General features: G+C 35.1%; 2 protein-coding genes across 4 annotated transcripts; one reads left to right on the plus strand and one right to left on the minus strand.

Moving 5' to 3' along the window:
- Nucleotides 1–3354: 3354 nt before the first annotated feature.
- On the minus strand, nt 3355–10892 carry LOC120772450 (toll-like receptor 3). 3 transcript variants are annotated; one of them, XM_040101072.1, is made up of 14 exons: nt 10870–10892; nt 10505–10728; nt 10282–10442; nt 10027–10196; nt 9817–9969; nt 9471–9673; nt 9290–9391; nt 6505–6649; nt 6186–6440; nt 5509–6120; nt 5270–5364; nt 4696–4885; nt 3926–4623; nt 3355–3864 (listed from the first exon to the last, which is right to left on the minus strand). In XM_040101072.1, exons 2-14 carry the CDS (start codon nt 10603–10605, stop codon nt 3477–3479), a joined length of 3273 nt encoding a protein of 1090 aa, XP_039957006.1. In that variant the 5' UTR covers nt 10606–10728; nt 10870–10892; the 3' UTR covers nt 3355–3476. The 3 variants fall into 3 exon arrangements, with proteins under 3 accessions (XP_039957006.1, XP_039957005.1, XP_039957004.1); XM_040101071.1 differs by having other exon boundaries at nt 10505–10743; nt 10794–10884; XM_040101070.1 differs by having other exon boundaries at nt 10505–10878.
- Nucleotides 10893–11986: 1094 nt separating this feature from the next.
- On the plus strand, nt 11987–13551 carry LOC120772264 (inactive selenide, water dikinase-like protein). Its single transcript, XM_040100767.1, has one exon. The coding sequence runs from the start codon at nt 12099–12101 to the stop codon at nt 13299–13301; it is 1203 nt and encodes a 400-aa protein (XP_039956701.1). The 5' UTR covers nt 11987–12098; the 3' UTR covers nt 13302–13551.
- Nucleotides 13552–17817: the final 4266 nt, after the last annotated feature.

A 17817-nucleotide genomic window follows, 5' to 3' on the forward strand; every position in this document is an offset into this window, starting at 1 on the left:
ATCAAAGGCATAACCTAACCTCCTATAACCCTAACTCTCCTATTAACTGAATGTCTGGAGAATTATTTATATTATGAATAATAGCTCCAGCCTTAAATATAGCATGTGCTAATAAATGAAAAAGCAAGCTTATAAAATCATATAGATAAAATTCTTATTATTAATCCTTAACTGTCTTAAAGTAGGAAGAGCAATAATCTTCTTTATATCAAATTCAAAGTTAGCCCTTAACCGTGCCATAAATATTGTTAATTCAGAAAATAATAATAGTAAATCCCCAAGTCATATACCTCTCAATAAAATATGAAATCGAATTAATAAATAAACACCCGCAGTCACTAAGATCGAAGAATGAACTAAGGTCGAAACAGGAGTTGGAGCTGCTATCGCAGCAAGCAGTCAAGAAGAAAAAAATTGTGCTCTTTTAGTTATAACAGCTAACATAATTAATGCACCAATAATTTCCATTTCCACTCTATCCCTTATACTTTCTAAATAAAATATATAATTTCAACTTCCATAATTTAATACTCAAGCAATTGCTAATAAAAAAAAAGCTATATCGCCAATACGATTAGATAAAGCAGTTAATATCCCAGCATTGTAAGATTTTACATTTTGAAAATAAATTACTAAACAATAAGGCACCAGCCCCAATCCATTTCACCCCAATAAAATTCTAATTAAATTAGGACTAATAATAGCATTATAGACACTAGAAATATTAAAAATAATATCTATAATAAAACGGTTAATATTTATATACCCTCTTATATAGTCCCTTTTATAATAAATAACCAAAGATGCAGTTAACAAAACACAAGATACAAGTACAAATAATAATAACATTCAGTCTCATACAAAAGTTTTTACAATTCTAGTCGAATTTAAACTAACTAACTTCTCATTCTAAAAATAAAGAATAGTCATTTAATAATAACCCCAAACTGGAAGTAAAAAATTCAACTTAGTAGTCATTAAAATTAAAAATCGAATTGTACAAATTTATAAATATTTCACGATATAAAATGATGAAACTCATTTCATTGACACCACAAATCAATATTTTAAATAAACTATTTAGATTTAAAATCAAAATAAACTGGTATCTCTCTTTAAAATTAATTAATTTAAAAGAAATCAATGAAGAAATATAAAGAAATTCACGAATCTGACCACATCTAAATTTATAACTCCTGAAAAATTTTTACCATGCTATAGTCAGCATATGTGTAAATATCTATAAAGTATAAGCAGCACTAAAAAAAGATAATAAAGATAAAGAAATCATAGTATCTCAAGATCAACTCACAATTCTATTTAATAAAGAAATTTCCCCTAATAAATTTAAAGAAGGAGGTGCAGCTATATTACAAGCTCTTAACAAAAACCACCATAAAGTTATTGAAGGTATAAAATTCAATAAACCCTTATTGATTAATAAACTCCGACTCCCTAATCGTTCATATGTAATATTAGCTAAACAAAATAACCCAGACGAACACAACCCTTGAGCAACTATTAAAGTATAAGGACCACTAAGACCTCAATAAGTTAAAGTTATTAGACCGCCTAAAACAATTCCTATATGAGCAATTGATGAATAAGCAATTAAAGCCTTTAAATCAGTTTAACGTAAACACACTAAACTAATTAAAACTCCTCTCACTAATCTAATACTAACTCATACATAATTATACTTAGCCGCTCTAACTCCCCACCGCTGCAAAAAAAGAAAAACACGCAATAATCCATACCTTCCTAACTTTAATATAATTCCAGCTAAAATCATTGAACCTGAAACAGGTGCTTCAGCATGGGCCTTATGAAGCCACAATTTTTTTTTCAATATTTCATAATTTATTTGATTTGCTTGGTAAAGCGTAACAATAAGTATTTAAATCTTAAATCTATTGAAAACTAAAGAAGCTAAAGAATGTGGTTGAGCTTGTTTTGTAGAACGTTTTCTCTAGTAGGCTGTAGATCACTTCTTTTTAAACGCATAAATAAATTCATTCTTCAAAAAGTCAATACTAAAAATTCGAACAAAATTAAAACATTAAATAAAAATAAATTTTTATAATTATTATTCTTATAAACAGATTCACTAGCACTAATTATAAAAGTACAAATCCAAAATCTCAACAAAATAAGCCCATAAGAAATAACATCAAATCCTAAAAAATAAGAAATATTAACAAAATAATTAGTCCAATGGTTTAAAACAATAAAAACAAAAGTTACAATAAATCGAATATTTATCGAGTATATTTTTATACTCAATGTTTTGTTGTACACACGACCCAAATTTTTTTGCTTTTACAAAATAAGGTATATTATTTTAGACATATTAAACAAAATCAATTAGATCACCACCAATTAAATTGCTTGGTGTGAAAAAATATTCGCTCAAGATCTGCAATATGGTATAATATATCTCTCGCAGAAACACAAGCTTAACAAAAAAACGTTAACTTTTTCTGCATTGAAGCTATACTATCCACAGCATAAATGAGTAATAAAAGATCTTTATATGGTGTTGATCGGTCAGTTTATACGACAGCTATATGATATCGTGGTCCGATCTGAACTATATCATTGTATATTGTAGAGAAGCACTGAATAATAGTTTATGCAAAATTTCGTGTTGATACTTTGTCAAATAAAAAATTATTTCAAATTAGAACTTGAATTCGTTCGGTCAGTTTGTATGAGAGCTATAGTACTTATGTACATATATACTACAGTGATTTGATCTTAACATTTTTTTTTTGGAAATTATATAATTGGCTTAGGCAATAGACCATGCCAAGTTTCTTAAAGATATCTCGACAGTTGATCAAGCTTTCTAAACAAGCATTTGATTCCAATAGTTTGGTTCATATGGCAGCTATATGTATACTGTATTGGTCCGATATCAACAGTTCCGTCAAAGGAACAGCGTCTTGATGAGAAAAGGACGCATTTCTGATCATTACCTTAAAAACTGAGGGACTATTTAGTTCGCATAAATGTATAGTCGAACATTGCTCAGCTCGTCACGTTTCTTTTTTGGTGTTACAAACTTCGTGGCAAACTTAATATACCCTGTTCAGGGTATAAATACCTGGTCTGATAAAATTGGGGCTCCGAACACTGAATTTTATTAAAAATTAATATGCTTCTGTCTGAAAAAGTCCGCCAAAGAGATCTAAGTTTATATTGCAAACAGTCATAAATTGTATCCAATATTAAAAAAAATATCAAAATCTCTGCAATAATTCTGTAACTGAAACATCATAATTTAATGTAGAATGGAAATAGTTTCAAAGCGTGCGTCTGGTTTCCAAAAATATTTTTATAAGACAGATATCGTGCAATGTCTAAACAAAATCAACTTTATTAAAAAACTCTTTTAAACAACAATATCACAAAAGGAATGAGTATTTGCTATACGAATTAAATTAGTTTGGCAGTGATGCACTAAATTTGGCCTGTTAGCACAGAGTAATTGTTAAAAATGTTAAAAGTGATATGATTGTCGATATCAGAGTATTCGGAGTTTTATAATTGGCGGAACTAAATGCAGCAAACGTGAATATGCCTTTACGTTTTTGTTTTAAATCGGGCAGATTTGTACACTGTGCACTAAACCAACGACCCGTTATACCATTACTATTTTTCGATATTATGCATATCTCCGCTTTTTGTCCTTTAATCCTGTCCCGAATAGTTTCGATGGGTATCTCATGCGTTCGCTCATTGTACGCTGCCTCTCCCTGATACAAAACATCATTTTCGTTGTTTCGAATATAAATTACAAAGTCGGCTATATCTCTCGCAGCCGTGACAAAGAAGCGTACCGTAAGATTCCCATAATCAGCGCTAGACAATAAGGGGAACAACATTAGTTGAAAGTATAACAAATCGGCCGCATATTACTTACATTTTAATATCTCGGAACTGTACATCTGAAAGCTCTTTAAAAGCTACACCTTTGTATCGATCTCTATCCTCTAATAAACATTGCAAATTCTCATCCGGCACTTCCGCCAACCTTTGGTCTTTATGAAACGACGGGGTACCACACTCAATATTTTCTAAGTCATAATCTAATTTTGATTTTTCCATCATGAAATGCTTAAGTGGGCGAGCAGCGCAACTGCAATCCAAAGGATTTCCGGCAAAATACACATTGGTACCGTTACGAAGCATAAGCACTAATTGTTGCGGAAATTCCGTCAATTTATTGTTTCGCAGATCAATGTTTTCGAATTGCAAATCCTTTTTAAAATTTGAAATTGGTATTTTATATATCTGATTGTTTCTCAAATTGATGTTGATAAGATTCTTTGGTAGGTCGAATACATGTGCTTCGGATGCCAAGTTACTCAGTTCATTATTGGATAAATCCAGTGATTGCAGTTCGGTAAAATTTGCTAGAACACCTCTTCGGATTTCATTTATATTATTATTAGATATATTTAAGCTCAGCAATTTTTTAGTGCCGAAAGTGATATCGTATGTCAACACAGGCATTTGATTGAAGCTTAGGTCCAAACGCTTCAAGTTATACGGTATATATTGATTGGATGGAAAAGTCTTTTTGGTGACAAAACTTATTTTGTTATGACTCAAATTCAACTGAAATTAATCAATTATGATTATGCATATATTATGTAATCATATTGTAAATATTAACATTTGTATTCATACCTCTTCCAAACTAAGCAAATCGTCAAGTACCCCATTTGTTTTATTATCCAGCTTTGATATTTGGTTGAACGATAAATCCAACTTCCGCAGAGAAGGTAAGCCAATAAATGCGTCCGTTGGAATACTTTTAATGGCATTGGAGGACAGATTGAGCGTAAGCAATTGCAACAGGCCTTCGAAGGAACGCTTGCTTAAAGTTTAAATATATATTTTTTCTTAGTAAAGTTACGTTGTAGAAATTGACAAAGGAGCAAGTCTACATCCTAGCTAATAGAGATTTAAATGCTTAGACTGCAGTGGAGTTTCACGAGTATTGACTGCTCTAAATATTTCAAAACGCAATCGATCGAAATAAGCATATGAATTCTATGTGCAATGAAAAGTTATCGGATCTATTGAAAATCATAAAATTTTCTTTAAAAACAGATATGGTCTAAACATTTTAATATTATGTAAAATGATAATCGGTTAACATTGAGACCTAGAAAGCTGGATATTGCCACTAAATTTAACGTACCCGAACTGACTTTAGGAACGACGACTTGTTCAAAAACATTAGTAGAATAATACTAACCTGATTTCTTGAACCCCGTTAGCTTGCAAATTAAGTTCAAACAAGACTGGCAATTTTCCGAAAGCACTCTTATCCAACGTTGTTATGTTGTTTTGCTAATAAATAAATGAATTATAAATATATTAATTATTATTTCCATTGTAACTAATTTAAACCCAACGAACAAATAAATATTTAAATGGTAAGACATTATTTGTTTGGCAATTTATGTCACCTTTCTTGTAGCGAGTTGAACTTACCTCTAAGTATAAATACTGAAGTGTTGACATGCCTGCCAAACACTCAATCGGTGGCACGGTTATGCCATTTCTATTTAGTAATAATCTTTGTAATACAAGCAGGCCCGTGAAACTTTGGGCTGATAATGAATCTCCGATTTGATTGTCATTTAAGTTCAAAAATAGCAGCGAATTCATAACCGGCCAAGTGCCTGCTGGTATGCCAGTTAGGAGGTTGCTTTCCAAATTAAGCTCATTCAGAGAAATTGGAATTTGAAACAGCTTTTCGAGCTTATTGTGGCTGAGGTCCAAAAAACGCAAACTTGTAAGCTTGGCCAGCGCACCACGAACAATCGAAATTAATTTATTGTGACTGAGATTCATGTCCAGCAATGTGGGAAGCGTTCCAAAAACTGAAGACTTAATCTCCGTGAGGCTATTGTGGCTAAGATTTAGGAAGCGCAGTGAGAAAAGTGTCTGAAAGACACCGTTAGCAATCAATGAAATGTTGTTGTATGAAATGTCTATAGTGTGGAGCTCATATAGCTTTGGAAAACAGTTCTTCGGCACTTCTGCTATATAATTATGTGATGCATTTATAACTTTGATTCCGGTCATATTTTGGAAAGGCACCTGCATCAGAAATACATATTTAAATTGGCCTCTTATAAAATGTGTTAAACTTATTGTATGCTCACCTGTGCTAAATTTGTGAGAAAATTATAGCTCACTTGAAACTCTGTTGCGAAAGTAGTGAGATCAAATGCGTTTCGTGAGAAATTTGTCAGCCTATTAAAAGACAAGTCCAAAATTGTAATGTTTACACAATTCTCAAAAGCCAGTGACTCTATTTTTTCCAAGGCGTTATGTGAAATATTTATTGTTGATTGGTATATATCTTTAAAAGAGTGCTTTTCCACGATCGTTATATTATTTTCAGCCAAATCAATCACCTAAAATACAAAATTTAATTAATAAATATAATTGCTTAAAATAGCATAAATTGATTATATTCACCTCAACGTAATTCAGTTGGGAAAACATTTGAAATTCAACTTTTTTCAAAAAATTTCTGGCCAAATCAATAGTGCCGATTTTCCCGATGGAGCCGAAAGTGCCACGTCCAACATCATTTATTTTATTATCGCTCAAAAACAGACGTCTATTAAATGAACACAATAAAAATATTAAACAAAAATTAATTAAAAGTTTTCTAAATCAAAGTCGCATTCGTCATGAAGCTTAGCAAATAAGTGCGAAAGTTCGTGCGCACTAAATATGCACGAGAACTGAAAAACAATTATATAAAAAACAAGTAAGGAAGGATTGTAACTGAACATTTCGCAATTCGTCGCTGAAATACTTTCAGATGCTACAAAATTTTATATTAAACAGTAAAAAACGTTAAATTCAGCTGTACCGAAGCTATAACTAAATCTAAAACCATAATCGGTTAACGGTTTGCATCCACTCAAAAAAATGTTTTGCTAGTTCTTCTAGCCACAACGACAAAACAAAAAGGTGTGGCTGAGTTTAATGGCAGCTATATGTCCCATCCCGACGATGGAGACACCGACGAACATGGCTAAATCGACTCAGCTCATCAAGCTGACTACTTTATGCGCTGTGCGACAACTCTTTCAGGGTATCACAAACTGCGGGGCAAGCTTAATATATCCCGATCACGGATAAAGATGTTGTTAGAAGATATATTCACCCGATTTTATCTCTGAATTTCATTAAAATAACGTATATATTTACCGAAAAAACTATTTTAAGTCAGTCGGTTCCAATATCTCTATATAAGGTATATGGGGGCTAGATTATTTAGTATTGAACCGATTTCACCAATTTAGTCCACAAGCGCAGATTTTTATCAGAAAAAATTCTATCTTGATTTCAATAAAATTTACATATATTTTTAGTAAAAAGTCAGCCTTAAAAGTTGGGGTCTACATATCCAGTAGTTCGGATTTCTACAAACTTTAGAAGTTAGATCGCATACATTAAAGGCAATGTAAGAGGGAAATTTTATTTCGATAACGTGAAGGCTTCCAATTTATATACTATAAGGTGAAAGAATCAGATATTTGTGATATATGGCAAGTAGGTGATTTCGCCCATTTTCACAACTAAATATTAGTTTGTCTGGATAATGTTACACATCAAATTTGTTGAATTCTACCCAAAGAAGGATGGTGCCGCACCCATTTCTTTACAGCAACATTTATTAATCCTTATCGTTCAATTTCACCAATTTCCAAATATTCGATGAAGTTGCCGAAAGTAATTGTCCTTAGCAAATTTCGTTGATATAGCTTTAGTGGCTTTTGAGATGCCGTTATGTACATAATCTAAATCGCTGAACAAAATTATAATTGTGCATCTAAATACTCGACTTTGTTATGACATTTTATATGTTTGGGAATTACGGAATTTTGCGGATATCGCAGTGGTCTAATTCCACACATCAACAATCGTTCCAGCGAACATATATGTATATATAGCAAGTCTCATCATAATATCTTAAATTTTTCCTCAAGTTACAATATGTATGGATTAACAGACAGTCACCAACTAACTATTAAAGTATCAGTATGTTACAAGAGAATAAAAAATGAACTGAATATCCGGTTTAGACGAAGTTAAAAACCGATTTCATCCCAACAACCTGTTAAGGGTTGTTATTTCGATCATCTAACCCTTTTTGGATTGGTAGGTAATCCATTTCAAGAATATCAAGTACTAAATTACCCAAGGATACTACATTTAACTCCAAAACAACCGGACAGAGGAAAATGGTCATGCCTAAACCAAATTTTCCCATTTATACATATATACATACATGTGTACAATGATATGTATAATAGATTACAAATTTTGCGGTTTGCCAAAGGTTCTTTCTAATACAAAAGCGAAGCTGTTAGTTTAATACGAGGGCTGATATATATATTCTGGCCTAGGGCAACACTAAGTGTTGCCAGGTGCAATCTGACATTTCCATTGGAAAGTTTGACATTTTTTAGCATAACTTCACTCAGAACGTTTTGTCATTTAATCGTGAATTGTTTTATTTACAGGGAATTAAAAATTCATCTCGGCCAAAAAATGGAATTAACTCGTGAACATTTTCGTGCGATCATTTTTCACAACTTTCGACGTGGATTATCACGACAAGAGTGCATCGATGAACTAAAATCTTTGTATGGCTATGAAGCACCATCCTATAGCACTGTGAAAAACTGGTACAACAAATTCAATCGTGGCCGACGCTCGCTCAAAGACGAATTCCGTGAAGGTCGTCCAAAACAGCCGTTGTGCCAGAAAACATCGATGCCGTACGTGAACTGATAATGCAAGACCGTCATGTAACATACCTTCAGATAGAGGCATGCCTATGTATTTCTCCCAACAGCATACATTCGATATTGCATGAACACTTGGCCGTAAAAAAGGTTTGTTCTCGTTGGATCCCGCACAATTTGACAATCGCTCAGAAAAGGCTCGTGTGGATTGTTGTAAAGAAATGCTGAAAAAATACGATCGCGGTGCTTCAAAAGACGTTTATAAGATCGTCACAGGTGACGAATCATGGATCTATGCGTATGAGCCCGAAACAAAACAGCAATCGACAAAAATAAAAAGAACAATTTTCGTTGATAAATATGCCTATTTACATTATTAGGCCAGAAATATATATAGCAACCTACGTATGTATCTTCCAGCTTACCTCGAATGACAAGAAGAGGTTATATGAATTAAATTGTGTGTTGCGAAAGTGTGAAAATGATTTTACATTTACCTTAAAAACCGCATTCCTCGGAAACTGTTCGCATCCAAGCGGCTGATGTTGTTGTGCGACAAATTCAATAATTTCAAAACGGAGTTGCGAGCAAAGGTACCTCTAAATATTTAATAAAAAGCTATTATATAATAAAAAATAATATTTAAAGATAATTAATAAATAAGTGCATGGTAATTACCTAGAAATTTCCGTTAAGGCATTGTTAGATGCATTGCACCAACCCAACTTGGTTAAGTCCGATATGTGTTGTGCTTCAAGTTTTTTAAGATTATTGAAACTAATGTCTAAGACCTCCACAGATCTTAGATTCTTAAATTGATTCTTTTTAAGATTCCCTAATTGGTTGCCATGTAAATCAAGAACCCTCAGTTTTCGAAGAGGCTGAATTTTTGTAAATCATAATTAATAAACACAATAAATATTTTCATTGCCTTTATACCTAACGCATAGGTTCAGGCTTATTTTAAGCTTATGACTTAAAATATTTTAAGATTTTAATTATATGCCAAATATATGGTACATACCTGAAAAGTTTCAATTGGAACCTCGTTTAAAGGTCCGTTGATAATTCTTAAGACTTCCAGCTTATTTCCAATGTTTTGACCATCGAAAGCATTCTTGCTGATACTTTGCATCGCATGGCCGTCAATTATTAGTTCTTTCGCATTTCCTAATATCTATAAATAAACAATTACTTGGCTTGAAAATGCAATAAGAATTAATTAAAAAATTACCCCAAACGATAGTGGAGTAAACGATGTTAAATTGGTGCGAAGTATGCGCAACTCCTCTATAGTTTTATTCACACCGAAGAATGGGTAATCCTCAATGGTAACTATAGGCGTATCAGATATGGTAAGCAATCTAGTTTTAACGGTCGCGAACACTGGCCCATATAAACGAACTGTAAAAGGTAAATAGAGGTATAAGCAATCATACATATGTATGTACATATATCCCAGTCAAGATTAATTTAGAATTTGTTTTACCGAAATGACCCTTTAAAATTTCCAACTGCTCTACAGGCGTTCCCAGTGCTCCAAGATTTTCAAGAGCAATTGAGAGCGTTGCTAAGTTCGTGTTTTCACAGCGCACATAGATGCCAACATCGGAGTTCTTCCAACAGGTACATGGATATATAAGTTTCGGCCTTAACAAACAATTTATTAATACCCATATCTACATACATGTATTAAAGAAATCCTCACTTACTTTGCTGGACACTTATATTTTGGCTCACTGAATGCATATTCTGACTTCACTGTTGCACATAAACACAAAATGAAAGTGCACCTAAGTAGCAGCTGAATCATATTTATATTTAAACAGGTTTGTTGAAGAGAAAATTCGACATTGACATGAACACTGATATAGTTCGTCGCTTAAGTCTTTCGTTTATGCGTAAAAGAAACCCGTGTCAATTTCATCAATTTTTGCTGAAACACAACATTCTGCTGAGAAAATATATTTAATTTATTCAATATATTATAAACTGCTTAACTATTTATAAGGCTTCTTGCGGGTTCTTATTCATTTCACTAAAATAAATGATCAAAAATTAAACAAACATATTTTACTCATGTGGATGGTAGACAGATCAGATCTATACATTGCATTGGACCCTACGTCATGACATTTTCAAACTAACTTACTGCCTTCATTAGCATTTACTTTTAGCGGGAGATCTACAAAAAATGTTGCTGGCGAAATAAGTAGTTATAGCCGAACAATTTTAATGCTTCATTAATGCTTAGCCTGTCGGATATTAATTTTAATTGTTTGGTATTACAATTAGATTTTACAATTTACACCTTATAGGAAGATGAATTTCTAATCTAATAAATCATCTTGGAATTGAATTGTTTTTGTCGCATTCCAATTTAATTTGAACGCGAACCAAACTACTTACTCGATATTAATTATATCGAAAACTTTTAAAACAAAAAATAGTATGAATACCATTATTTTAGCTGTTTTCGAATACATGTTATGAATAATAATATCATTAAAATAAATGCATCAACATCTAATTTTATATAAAAAGGTAAAATTAACATGTTTATATACTAAGCCAATGAATGCTATGATTTGTAATGTGTGTTTTCAAAAGACATACATACATATTATATGGTAAACGATTTTAAAAGGTTTGGGAGATATTTAAAATAAATGCAATATTTTATTTTTTTATCATGTGTTTTTTTTATTGACCCATATCTGACTGAAGCTGAGCAGAGGAGTCTTTTGGTTTAGAAATAATTACACAATCCAGCACCTTGGCTCGTTCGTTAAATATTAAAAACATACTTTTTTTTAAATAGTTTGTTTATAACAAATGTAAATATAAATCCTTAAAACCAACTAATACAAAAAGATACCTATTTAATTCTTGTAGATTTGAAACCTGCAAACCTTGGTAACACTGCTTTGTAGCAAAAATTGACAGCAATACGTTTGTTGAAATGCCATGAACACTGCCAGAAAACACTCAATCGCCTACTATGACCGACGGGAGAAATACTGACTTCGCCCGATTCATACCGCCATTGCTAAATCAGCCAATAAATGCAACGAATACTCATACTAGCGCAGCTTCGGGTTAAAATTTTGTATACATGCATGGCCATCGACAATAGTGTGTGTGCCGAGGGAGAATGTGAGTTATTTGTCGAAGCGAGCGCTAAAAGGTAGCCATTAATACTTAACCTTTCTATCAAAACGCATATTGGTTCGCAGTTGTGGTGTTTGATTTTAAACAACTTTGCACAAAGTTAGTTTTTATAAATAGAAATAAAAAGAATTTACAATGAGTTACCAAGTAGAAGCATTGAATTCTGCACATCTTGAATTGCAAGGAAGTGGTAGTGGTGCCGAACTCCGACGACCATTTGATCCAACAGCTCATGATTTGGAACCCTCTTTTAGATTGACTAGGTTCGCTGATTTAAAGGGACGTGGTTGTAAAGTGCCACAAGAAGTTCTTGGTAAACTTGTTTCGGCATTGCAGCAGGATTATTCTAATGCCTCGGATCAAGATGCTCAATTTATGAATATGGCTATTCCACGCATTGGAATCGGTTTGGATTGCTCAGTTATCCCCTTACGTCACGGCGGTCTCTGTTTAGTTCAAACAACAGATTTCTTCTATCCCATTGTTGATGATCCTTATATGATGGGAAAAATAGCTTGTGCCAATGTTTTAAGTGACTTGTATGCAATGGGTGTAACAGATTGCGATAACATGTTGATGCTGCTTGCTGTAAGCACAAAAATGACCGAAAAAGAGCGTGATGTTGTCGTTCCACTAATAATGCGCGGTTTTAAAGATTCAGCCTTGGAAGCGGGAACCACTGTTACTGGTGGGCAAAGTGTAGTGAATCCTTGGTGTACCATTGGTGGAGTGGCTTCAACCATATGTCAACCTAATGAGTATATAGTCCCGGATAATGCTGTTGTAGGTGATGTGTTGGTGCTAACTAAACCGCTCGGAACTCAAGTAGCTGTGAACGCTCACCAGTGGTTAGATCAACCAGAACGGTGGAATCGCATTAAACTTGTAGTTTCCGAAGAGGATGTCCGCAAAGCATACCATCGAGCAATGAGTTCAATGGCCCGTTTGAACCGAACAGCCGCACGCCTAATGCACAAATACAACGCCCATGGATCTACTGATATTACCGGATTTGGATTATTAGGACACGCGCAAACTCTTGCTTCGCATCAGAAAAAAGATGTATCATTCGTTATACATAATCTGCCTGTAATTGCCAAGATGGCTGCAGTTGCAAAAGCCTGTGGAAACATGTTTCAATTGTTACAAGGACATTCAGCTGAAACATCTGGGGGTCTTCTTATCTGTTTACCAAGAGAACAAGCTGCTGCTTATTGCAAAGATATAGAGAAGCAAGAGGGATATCAGGCTTGGATAATTGGTATAGTTGAGAAGGGCAATAAAACCGCTCGTATTATTGATAAGCCCCGAGTTATTGAAGTGCCAGCAAAAGATTAATTTTATACATTTCTATTAAGAATTTATTATATCAAAATTCATTTTATAGACATTAAATATTTTGCATACTTTGAAATCTATGATTATCGATTTGGTTTTTACACAGCATTATATTTAAAAATATATTTAATTACGTAAATATAAGTTTGCACTATATATCTAATGATACCCTAAGGCTTACTATGTAATTGATACTACATTTTTTCAAGAATAAACAAAATGTATAAGATTGATGATATAATTAAAATTACCCATAGGTTTTCTTCCAAAGTATTATGGCTATTATTTATTTTAAAAATTTAAATTAAAGATATTGATATTGTTTCATATTTTAATCTTTCCAGCTTTAGATTTTTAAACACAGTTCCGTCAGTTTTTGTTTTTTCTTCCTCATTTTCTTTGTCAGATATAAATTATAATTATAAATACAAATGTTCTGACGAAGAAATAATCACCCTTGTGCTATGTAATCGAGGTAGATGAAGAAATAACCCATAACTTGAAAAAAAATTAAATATCGCTGCAATAGGCTAAATCCAAATATAACTAAAATGTCGCAAGTTCATTAAAATTATTAAAATATTAAGTAAATGTTTAATCCCTCTGTGAAGAAGTTTATTTTCGAAAAAAGTAATTCATTACAATAGCAAAAACCACGTATCACGATGTAAAAGGTACCTGTAAGACCTTTTACCGAATTTTTTTTTTAATCTTAATATTTCGCTGGTGCGCCTTGAACATACACTGCTTGTGGACGTGGGGGCATTGAAGTTACAAAATTGTGAGAACTTCGTCCAAAGCTTGGATATACAGTGCATTCAAGGCACTAACCATAAATTTTCAAACAATCTCAGCTCTTATAATCATTTTCGTTATTGTATATTTGCTTATAAAATACCAAACATGATTTTAATACTTCATCCAAGGCTTCGTCGAATAATGAATGATGAATTTTTACTCAACATATTTATACTCAAACAACTTGCTGCTACTGGATCGCAGTAGTGACAAGAACCAGTCGGCGAAAAAAGGGCGTGGCCTAATGTCTAATTGGTAATAGTTTTATCCCACAAGGCATTAAATTCATATCCACCAAACTTGCTAAGGAAAGATTTTTTTCATCTCAGACTGTGCGAAAATTTGTATCAGAAATAGTACCTAAGTGTCGAAATCGAAGAATAACTTCAATTCCCCAGATACCGAATAAGTAGATCACAGGGCCTATGGCTTAACTAAGCATATCGGTTATTATGTGAAATATACCTAATATTTAAATTCAGAGATAATCTGTTTCCAAGAATAATGTTCCCTTATGGCAAAAATCTTTAAAATCGGGTCAATAGTTCCCCTTTGCTCCCGTCTACTTAATATAAAAATTTTCAAACTTCTTTCGCAGAACTTTTCTCTCGAAAACTCGCAACGTCGACTCATCAGTTGTTGCCATCGTCCAAGCCTCTGCAGCATATAGCAGGACGGGAATTATGAGTGACTTATAGAGTTTGATTTTTGTTCGTCGAGAGAGGACTTGACTTCTTAATCCGAAGTAGCACTTGTTGGCAAGAGTTATCCTGCGTTAGATTTCCAGGCTGACATTGTTGGTGGTATTTATGCTGGTTCCCAAATATGCGAAACTATCTACAACTTCACAGTTATGACTGTCAACAGTGACGTGAGAGCCAAGTCGCGAGTGCGACGACTGTTTGTTTGATGAAGGAGATATTTCGTTTTGCCTTCATTCACTGCCAAACCCATTTGCTTTGCTTCCTTGTCCAATCTGGAGAAAGCAGAATGAACGGCGCGAGTGTTGAGGCCGATGATATCAATATCATCGGCATACGCCAGCAGCTCTACACTCTTATAAAAGATTGTATGTACCTGCTCAATTAAGTTCTGCAGCTCGAATTATTTTCTCAGCAGATTGAAGAAGTCGCATGATAGGGAGTTGCCTTGTCTGAAACCTCGCTTGGTATCGAACGGCTCGGAGAGGTCCTTCTCGATCCTGACGGAGCTTTTGATGTTGCTCAACGTCAGTTTGCACAGCCATATTAGTTTTGCGAGAATACCAAATTCAGACATCTCGGCACAAAGACAGCTCCTTTTCGTACCGTCGAAAGCAGCTTTGAAAGGTAGTGTGTGTCGATTCTTTTTTCACGTGTCTTTTCCAAGATTTGGCGCATGGTGAATATCTGGTCGGTTGTTGATTTGCCACGTCTAAAGCCACACTGATAAGGTCCAATCAGTTTCTTGACGGTGGGCTTTAATCTTTCACACAATACGCTCGATTGAACCTTATACGAGATGTTGAGGAGACTGATCCCACGGTAATTGGCGCAGATTGTGGGGTCTTCCCTTTTGTTGATTGGGCAGATCATACTTAAATTATAATCGTTGGGCATGCTTTCGTCCGACCATATTTTACAAAGAAGCTGATGCATGCTCCTTATCAGTTCTTCGCCGCCGTGTTTGAATAGCTCGGCCGGCAATCCGTCGGCCCCTGCCGCTTTGTTGTTCTTCAGGCGGGAAATTGCTATTCGAACTTCTTCATGGTCGAGCCATGGAACGTCTGCTCCATCAACAGCGATTGAGAAATCGGGTTCTCCTTCTCCTGGTGTTGTGCGTTCACTGCCATTCAGCAGGCTGGAGAGTGTTCCCTCCATAATTGAAGTATGCTCTGGGCATCAGTGACTAGATCACCTTTGGGGGTTCTACAAGAGTATGCTCCGGTATTGAAACCTTCTGTAAGCCGCCGCATTTTTTCGTAGAATTTTCGAGAATTACCCCTGTCCGCCAGCTTATCAAACTCTTCGTACTCACGCATTTCGACCTCTTTCTTCTGCTGTCTACAAATGCGTCTCGTTTCCCTCTTCAACTCTCGAACTATCCCATCCCGCACGTGTAGTGGTCGATCGTAACGTTGCGAGGTAGGCAGCCTGTTTTCTCTCTGCTGCGACACGGCACTCCTCGTCGTACCAACTGTTCTTTTGCACTTTCCGAAAACCAATGGTTTCGGTTGCAGCTGTACGTAAGGAGTTTGAAATGCCGTCCCACAGTTCCCTTATACCGAGTTGTTGACGAGTGCTCTCAGAGAGCAGGAGTGCAAGCCGAGTAGAAAATCGTTCGGCTGTCTGTTGTGATTGTAGCTTCTCGACGTCGAACCTTCCTTGTGTTTGTTGGCGCGCGTTTTTTGCTGCACAGAGGCGGGTGCGAATCTTAGCTGCAACAAGATAGTGGTTCGAGTCGATGTTAGGACCTCGGAGCGCACGCACATCTAAAACACTGGAGACGTGTCTTCCGTCTATCACAACATGATCGATCTGGTTGGTAGTTTTTCGATCCGGAGACAGCCAGGTAGCTTGATGAATCTTCTTATGCTGGAATCTAGTACTACAGATAACCATATTTCGGGCCCCGGCGAAGTCAATCAGCTTCAACCCATTTGGGGATGTTTCGTCGTGGAGGCTGAATTTACCGACCATAGTGCCAAAGATACCTTCTTTGCCCACCCTGGCGTTAAAGTCGCCAAGCACGATTTTGACATCGTGGCGGGGGCAGACTTCATAAGTGCGCTCCAAGTACTCATAAAAGGCATTTTTGGTCACATCGACCTTCTCTTCCGTCGGGGCGTGGGCGCAAATCAGCGATATGTTGAAGAACCTCGCTTTGATGCGGATTGTGGCTAGACGTTCCTCCACCGGGGTGAATGACTGTACTCGGCGACGGAGTCTCCCTCCCACCACGAATCTTACACCAAATTTGCCCTCCTTTAAATGGCCACTATAGTAAAAGTCTCAGTCCTTGTCCCGTCCATCGCATTTCTTGGACGGCGATGATGTCAGCCTTCACTCTAACGAGGACATCAACCAGCTGGGCAGCGGCACCTTCCCAATTAAGAGACCGGACGTTCCAGTTGCATGCTCTAAAATCGTAGTCCTTATTTCGTTTGCCAAGGGGGGTCTCTCATCCGAGGCAGTTGGTAATCTTCCATTAAGGGCGCATTTTACGTGGCGGGTCCCAAACCCAGCGCACAACCCTGTTTCGCCTTCACACTTTAACTCGCCTTCAAACGGATGTTCTTAGGCTAACCAGAGGATACTTGCTCAAAGACCGGAAGTCGTGAGCTGCTTGAGCCATATGTAAAAGAATCGTTTCTGACCACTCCTAAGTGAATGGCGATCAGAGAACTTTCCTCACTTGCGTGCACTTCTACACATGACTCCATCCCCCAAAAGTTTACTCAATGTAAAAAAGAACAATTTGTAGACTGTAAGTGATGTTTATTACTTTTAATGTATATTTAAACCTTAAACCTTTCATTCAATTACGAATGATACGAAATCCAAAGCTTATCAAGACTGGAAAAATAAGTCGTATAACTAAAAAGCCTATAATTGATTAAAATATATGATGAGCAATTATCATAAACATACTTGTAAGAGCACACTCAATAAAAATTCTTTAATATATCCAGAGCAAATGATTTTTTGTTTATGTAGAACTGTGTAATTATTGATTCATA

Source organism: Bactrocera tryoni, chromosome 3 (assembly GCF_016617805.1).
Source record: "Bactrocera tryoni isolate S06 chromosome 3, CSIRO_BtryS06_freeze2, whole genome shotgun sequence".
In the NCBI taxonomy this organism is placed as follows: Eukaryota; Metazoa; Arthropoda; class Insecta; order Diptera; family Tephritidae; genus Bactrocera; species Bactrocera tryoni.